The sequence below is a fragment of the Propithecus coquereli genome, unplaced genomic scaffold (assembly GCF_000956105.1).
Source record: "Propithecus coquereli isolate 6110/MARCELLA unplaced genomic scaffold, Pcoq_1.0 Scaffold8, whole genome shotgun sequence".
Classification (NCBI taxonomy): Eukaryota; Metazoa; Chordata; class Mammalia; order Primates; family Indriidae; genus Propithecus; species Propithecus coquereli.
Genome location: NW_012154173.1, coordinates 9,488,555 through 9,496,809, shown reverse-complemented (window position 1 = coordinate 9,496,809; position 8,255 = coordinate 9,488,555). Strand labels below are relative to the sequence as shown.

The window sequence follows — 8,255 nt, the reverse complement described above, 5'->3', positions numbered from 1 at the left end:
TAGTTGTCCGATTAATTTCTTTCTAATTTTAGTAGAGACGGGGTCTCGCTCTTGCTCAGGCTGGTTTCGAACTCCTGAGCTCAAACAATCCGCCCGTCTCGGCCTCCAGGAGAGCTAGGATTACAGGCGTGAGCCACCGCGCCGGGCTGCGAAAATGTATAGTCTTAACAGCTTACAGAAAGGCTGAAAGGTATGAACTAAACATCCACCTCAAAAAGTTACAAACATAAGAACAAAATAAAACCAGAGAAAATAAAAGAAAAAAAAAAGAGCCAAAATTAAGAAAATAGAAAAGAAAGTATGACAGAGTTTAAAAACCCAAAAGTTGGTTCTCTCAATAGACTAATAAAATGATAAACTAGAGGTAAGACTGATCAAGAAAAAAATAAGACACAAATAATGACAAAGAAAGGTAACCAGTTTCTGTAACATTACAGAGTAATAAGGGATACTGAGAACAATTTTATGTTATATTTTAAAAAATATTTCGATAAAATAGAAAAATTCCTAGATAAAAAAGTTACCAAAATTGCCAAAAAATAAGTCTATAACTGATAGGACTACAACTACTAAAGAAATTAAAACCAAAAAAAAAAAAAAAAACCTTTCCACAAAGAAAGCTACTACTGAGAGCATCTCCATAAAGTTCTACCCTAAATTTATGGAAGAAGTATGCTAATATTATGCAAATTCACTCAAAAATAGAAAAAGAGGCATCATTCCTCAATTATTTTATGAGGCATCACTTTGATTCCAAAATCCAAGAACAGTCTAAGAAAGGAAATTTACAGAACAGTTTCACTCATGAACACAGATGCTAACGTTTTAAACAGTATAATGAATAAAGCAATATGTAAATAGAAGAATCATGATAAAGTTGGGTTTATTCCAGAAATGCAAGATTGGTGTAACACTTGAAATTCAAGCAGAAAGCAATCTATGGAATTTGCTACACTATATGTTAAGGAGACAAACCAGATGATCATCCTAATAAATGGACCAAAAGCATTTGATAAAATTCAACATTCGTCCATAATAAAAACAATTAGCAAACTAGGAAAAGAAGGGAACTTCCTGAATATGATAAAGACACTTTACAAAAAACCTACAGCAAACCTCAACAAACATTATACTTAATGTTGAACGAAACTGGGATTAGAAACAAAGCAAGGATGTGCTCTATTATTACTAGTACTTAACATTTTACTACAAATCTAGGAAGAAAAATAAGGCAAGAAAAAGAAAAGGAAGAATTAGAAGGGGAAAAAAACCATTATTTACAGAAAAAATCATTATTTATATATAGGAAATCCAAGAAAATCTACAGATGAACTATAAGAATTCATGAGACTGTAACAAGCTCTCTGCATAAAAGGTCAGCATACAAAAGACAACAGCATTTCTATATTCCATTAACATTCAAGTAGAAAATCAAAATTATTAAAAGATACCATTTACATTAAATGAAAATCAAATACCTAGAATGTGGAAGGCCTTTACACAGAAAACAAAAGCATTATTGAGAAAGATTAAGAAAACCTAATAAATAGAGCAACTTGCAATGTTCATGAATTGAAGGCAGTAGTATAATGACATCAGTACTCTTCAAACTGACCTATAAATTCAATCAATCGCCAATCAAAATCCCATACATATTTCTACAATACTTGACAAGCTGATTCCAAAATTTACATAGAAATGCAAAATGCTAAGAACAGTCAAGATCCTTTTAAGGAAGTACAAGGTGGGGGCACTTACTTGTCTCCTAGACTTAACATAAAGGAAAAGACAGATAAATCTGACTGCATTAAAATTAATTACGCTTGTTCTTCAAAAAGCACTACGAAAAAAGGAAAAAAGGAAAGTCAACACAAGAGAAGATATTTGAAATGCCATATAACTGCGCTCACATCCAGAATATATAGTAGATTCCTATAAGTCCATTTTTTAAAAAGCCAGTAGAAAAATGAGTAAGAGAGCTGAACAAGCAATCCATATATGAAAAGTTGGATTGTTTTACCAGATGTCACTATGCTTTGTTAAGAAAAAAAAAAAAAAAATGATGGCTGGGCACAGTGGCTCACACCTGTAAGCCTAGCACTCTGGGAGACCAAGGCGGGAGGATCGCTGGGGCTCAGGAGTTTCAGGCCAGCCTGAGCAGAAGCGAGACTCCATCTCTACTAAAAATAGAAAAATTAGCTGGGTGTCGTGGTGGCAAGCACCTATAGTCCCAGCTACTCAGAAGCCCGGGAGTTTGAGGTTGCAATGCGCTATGACAACACCACTGCACTCTACCCAGGGCGACAGAGTGAGATCGTCTCAAAAATAAAAAAAAAAAAAATTAGAAAGCTTCAATAACTTCATGCCACTTTAATAAAATTTCACAATGACAATACACTGGGTACTAATGAAGAATGGTACAACAAAATTCAGTTTTCAGAAATAGAGAAAAATACTTCTACCCATACTTTTCTTTTTTGGCTCTTGTGTGAAATCATAACATTGGCTGTTTCATCTGTCCCAGAAAATACAGATTCTCATCTGGTATCCACACTTGAGTACTGTTTACCATTTATTCTTACACCATTATTTAGAGTTTTATCTTTGTTACTATTTCCACCACTACTTTTTAGCTTCAACGAACAAAACACTTTTAAGGAACTGGGGATATATAATGCAATGGTAACAAAATACAAACTTAACAAACATTAACAACATGCAAATTATATGAAAAAGAAATTGTACTCTTCTAACAGTTTTAGTCAAGACAAACTAAATGATATAGTTATTGTAGCACATGAAATACTGAAAATATATTCATTCATTACAGAATTCCTGTAACAACTATCACAAATTGTGTAGTTCAATTCTGTAAAATGTTTTTGAAACATTTCATTGCTTTTTCTGAAACCAGAAACCACCATATCATAACAAATGAGAAGTAGTCTATGGACCGTACTGTGAGAAGCACTGATCTAGTACAGTTACGGCAGATCCTTGAAGCAGGATGGACTCACACAACCTGTCAGTCAGTGTCTGCCTAAACCTCACCTCAACACAACAGGCCCTGTTGATAACATCCTCGAATTGCTGGCTACAGTAGCCCCTGCTACCTGTTATTTTTTCCAGTGCTTGGGTTGTTCCTTAGCTTCACCAGCCCCTGTGTTGTTGCTGGAACACTTTTTAGTGAAAAGATTAGGTCAGCTACGTCAGAGGCTTCCTCTACTGCTCTGAGGGTCAAAAGACGTTGCCAAAGTAAATAGAAGCAAAAGATCTCTGTGCAGTAAATAACTGTAAAACATTTTTCATCTGTTTTTGCATGCTAAACATACCTCACTCACTCTCATTCAATTTTTCTGCTGCTCCATCCATAAATCTCATTTATCTACTCAGGCCTGATGCCCTCTGGCTCCAGGCTCCTGCTCTTGGAATTGTCAGCTGTAATGCTGTTCCCATCTCTGCACCCGCCTTGTCTCTGTTTCTGCAGAATTTCCATCTGACCTATTCTGATACCTTCAAGACTTACTTCTAGAACAGGTGCTTCTCAGATGCATTTTCCCATTCACTCACCCCTTATCTTACGTAAGTTTTTACAATTGCATGGTTCAATAGTTTGTAAGTAGTTATCTTAGAGTAATTTGTTAGTATTAAAAAGACCACATTGCTGAAAGACTTTCATTCCCTGCTGTTAAATATAATACAATGGTCACTCAAAACATCACTTTATTATAAAAGTCAAATAAGTATACAAACTAAATTTCGTAAGTCATCTTCCTTGAAATCTCAAATTTTATAACTATTGTAAATAAGATCTCTACATTAAAATGTTAATTTCTATCTGAAAAAAGGTTGAACTGTTTTACTATGCAGTAAATTTAAGACTGCCAGATTTTGGTCTTTAAACAAATCAGCCACATGAATCAAGTCCTCAAAAAACTAAGAAACAAAAAAGTTCTGAAATAGCATTTGCCAAAAACTTTATTCATTATCTTTCACTGAGATACAAATAAAATTGATGAAACTTGATTTATATATTTCTAAAAACCTGGAGATCTTATTCACAGGTAGAAAAGTTAATATCATATGATATATAATACAGTGTGCTGATATACAATTGTTAACATTATTTGCTGTTTTAAAAATTAAAATATCTCTCACTAAAAAAATGAAAAGCTTTAAGAAATCTGCTTTGAAATTAACTACCCAAATAATGTTATCAGAAATTTTCTTTTTTTTTTAATCTAGTAATCAACACAAGTAACTGCATCCATTTTATAATACACAAACTGACTCTTTTTGGTGATAGATAAAAATGAGCATATTATTGCTAGACATTTTACTTCCACCTTCAATTATAACAAATGATAACAGCGCTTAAGTAATTTATACAAAAGCTTTTACTTTGATAAAGTTGCTGCAACACCGTAATGAATCCACTGGGGCTTCCAGAAGGGAAAAAATAATATGAATTCAGTGTGAAAACATTTAAAAGCACAGCCAAATGTCCCTGTTTGACTAGAATGTTTATGAATACCCATAAAATGAAAGCTGGCCTAAGATACTCCAAATTTCTCTTTCAAAGGAGTACTCAATATACTCCATAGAAAAGGAATTGCTTAATAAAACCAAAGCTGGTTTATATTCCCAATACATGTCTAAAATTTAGGTGATTTTCTTTCTTCAAGCTTTGGAGTTAAAAGAATACATTTTAGAATTCTTCAAAGCTAAGAATGTTAATATGAAAAATGGTGAATATATTTTACCAAATGAAAATACTAGAACGACACTGTTCTGGGTCCTAATGACATCTAGACAATCATGTATTTACTAACCATAAAGAATTCTGCCTATTTGGATATGTGGGTTCTCAGTAGTGGTTTATCCATGACTACATCCTAAGTTTACATCTCCAACAAAAGCCAAACACACTAGCTCTCAGGCAGACAGGCAGCAAATATGTATCAAATGTTTATTATGGTCCTACTATTTACAAACCACTATACTGGGTACCATAAGATAAAGAAATATGAAGATTATAAAATAGGAGAGGAAGGCAAAACTTAGCTATACATGAAAAGTTAATCAGTATGAGATACTGTGAGTGCCAAAATGTCTGCCACATGGTCATCGCTTAATAAATATCTGTTGATTTTATGTGGATCATATGAAAGGTAAGATCCTCGGGTTTGACTACAAAAGTTTCTTTGACAAACCAATTATTAAAAAAACCGTTTAGGGACAATAAGGAGAATTTAAATATAGACCAGGTATTAGATGACTGAATGAATGAATCATGTCTAATGTAAGAAAAACTTCTGTATCTTTTAGAGGCATACACTAAATATGCAAGGCTGACATGTTATGTGGTTAGAAATTAGCTCTGAAATACTTCAGGAAAAGAAGGGAGGGAGAAAGGAAGAAAGGGAGGGAGGAAAGAAAAATTAATAGCTGAATCAAGTATGGCAAAAACATAAGTGTGGGTGATGGGCATATTGGGGGTCCATTATACTATTCACTCCCAACCTTTGGATAGATTTGAAATTTTCATAATACAAAAGTAAAGGTTTTTTGAGAGTGGGGCTTGATTTGGTAAATGAAGATGAACAGGTAGAATCTGAAAAGAAGGAGAGCATTTTAGGCATTCTGTCTCATTCCTAGCCCCCATTCATCTACCAATACACTAGCAACTATTCTTCCATTTTCTTGTCTGCACAGTGCAGCAGTCAGATCTCTCAGCAATCCTGAGTCCCTCAGCCCCCACCAAGGTTAGCCAGCCAGCTCCCTCTCTTTTTCTAATTTTCCTGACAGCCCACAGCCTCATGTTCTTGGCCTTGTTCCATCTACTACATTCATCCTTCTAAATTTTGTTTCTAATTCCATTTGTCTCCAATTCCCAGTAGTTAACAGACTCTGGCTGTAAAATGTAACACAAAAAATTAAGAGATAAGCACTAAATGATAAACTCTGTGGCAAATAACCTGTGTGAACTCACAGTCCCTTCAAAAACTCATGTTGTCTATTCTAACATGTCCTTGACACTTGAATGTTTCCACCAAGTTGGTAGGTGAGCCTGGAGGGAATGAATGCTTTAAATGTAAACGCAATTTTACTTTCTGCTTTCAAGTCCTACTTTACCTTTCTAAAAGTTTTCAATAGTTTTTAAAAATTCTAATATAAAGGTTAGAAATACCTGCATCACAAATTCTCGACGTCGAGGCATTCCTCTTTCTGAAAGCAAAACATAATCTGGCTCCTTTTCCTTTTTGGCCTGTTGAATTTGGGCCAGGCGGCTAATGGGGTTCATTCCTTGACCATATTCTGGACCAGCCTAAAAATTAATTTAAGAAAAAGTGTCAAAATATGCTTATAAACCTTGTTATTGGATCCTTAAAGAAATAGTGGTTTTCCTCTCCACCTCCACCCTCCAAAACTGTGACTGGAGAAGATAAATGAGAGTCATTTATGAAGATTTTATAAAGGAAAATCACAAAATGGATCTGTAACTAAGGTTTCCATGGGATTTGGGGCTCAGAGGTCTTACTGTTGAGTCATAAACTATGTTTTTAAAATTGAGTAAACTCTTCAGTATAGTAGAGTTGCTTCACAACTTCTGTTCATCAGAAAACACAAAAGAGAACATGAAAAGACAAGTCATGAACTAGGATGAGATATTTGTAACACACATAATTTTAAAAAGATATATCCAATATCCAAAATATATGGTAAAACTCCTAAAACGTATTAAGGAAAAGAGATTCTAAAAGGAAAATGGGCAAAACTTAGGTGATGAACAAAGAGATGAACAAATATTTCACAGAAGGAAAACATATGAAATGATAATCAACTTCATTAGGACACAGAAAATATGGATTAAAACATCACTGAAATACTATTTCACACCCACCAATCCTACCCCCAGTAGCCTATTCCTAGGCACACATACACCATAGTAAATTGGTACCCATGTGTGCCAGCTCAGGTGTACAAGAATACCCACAGGTGCATTATTTGAAATAGGAAAAAAAAAAAAACCTGGAAACAAATGTTCATCAATAAAAGAACAAATAAATTATGGCATGTTCATACAATGGAATGCTACATAGCAGTGAAGATGAATGAAGTATTGCTGCATGCATCAGGATGAATCAATTTCAGAAAAATAATGGTAAGTAAAAAGAGTAAGCACAGAATAACATATATAATTTATGAAAGCCCACTAAAATTACAAACCACGGCTAAAATTAAACAAGATCTAAATAAACGGGAGATACATTGTGTTCATGGATCAGAAGACCCAATACCAGTAAGATGTCAACTCTCCTTAAACTATCAATTCACTGCAATCCCAATCAAAATCTCAGCAGGCTGGGTTTTTTTGTAATAATTGATAGGCTGATGCTAAAATTCATTTGGAAATGCAAAGGACAACAAACTAAAACAATTTTGGAAAAAAGAATAAAGACTCAGACTATCTGATTTCAAGATTATAAAACTATGGCATTCAAGACAGTGTGTGTACTACTGACATAAAGATGGACAAAGCAATTATGAAATAGAATAGTGCCCAGAAACACATCCACACATATACATGGTCAACCGATCTTCATCAAAGGTACAAAAGCAATTCAATGGAGAAATGGTAGTCATTTCAACAACACTGCTGAGATAACTGGCTATTCATATGCAAATAGAAAAAGAAAAAAGAACTTCTGTCAAAATCTCATACCATTTACAAAAATAATAAACTCAAAATGTATCACAGACCTAAATGTAATTTCTAAACTATAAGACTTCCAGAAGAAAACATAGGAGAAATTTTTGTGACTTGGTTAGGTAAGGATTTCACAGATACAACAGCAAAATCACATTCCACAAAAAAATGATAAATAGGATATCTTCAAAATTATTAATTCTTGGTCTTTGAAAAAGACAAGTCATAGGTTTAAAGAAAATATTTGCAAACCACATATCTGATAAAGAACTTGTATCCAGAATGTATAAAGACCTCTAAAAATTCAATAATAAATTTATTATTTTAATGAGCAACCAAATTTTTTAAGCAGGTCAAAGATTTGAATAGACATTTCGTTAAGCTTCATGTGCCAATAAATATATAAAAATTCTTGAGGCCAGGCGTGGTGGCTCATGCGTGTAATCCTAGCACTCTGGGAGGCCGAGGCGGGTTGATCATTTGAGCTCAGGAAGAGTTCGAGACCAGCCTGAGCAAGAGCGAGATCCTGTCTCTACTAAAAAAA

The 8,255-nt window shown here is 34.0% G+C and overlaps 1 protein-coding gene across 1 annotated transcript in view; it reads right to left on the bottom strand.

Annotated features, from left to right (window-relative positions):
- Positions 1-8,255, bottom strand: part of STAU2 (staufen double-stranded RNA binding protein 2) — a 334,306-nt gene that overhangs the window by 183,888 nt on the left and 142,163 nt on the right. Inside the window, exon 7 of the mRNA XM_012663103.1 lies at positions 6,191-6,328. Within this exon, the coding sequence (XP_012518557.1) occupies positions 6,191-6,328 (138 nt within the window). The remainder of the gene's footprint in view (positions 1-6,190; positions 6,329-8,255) is intronic.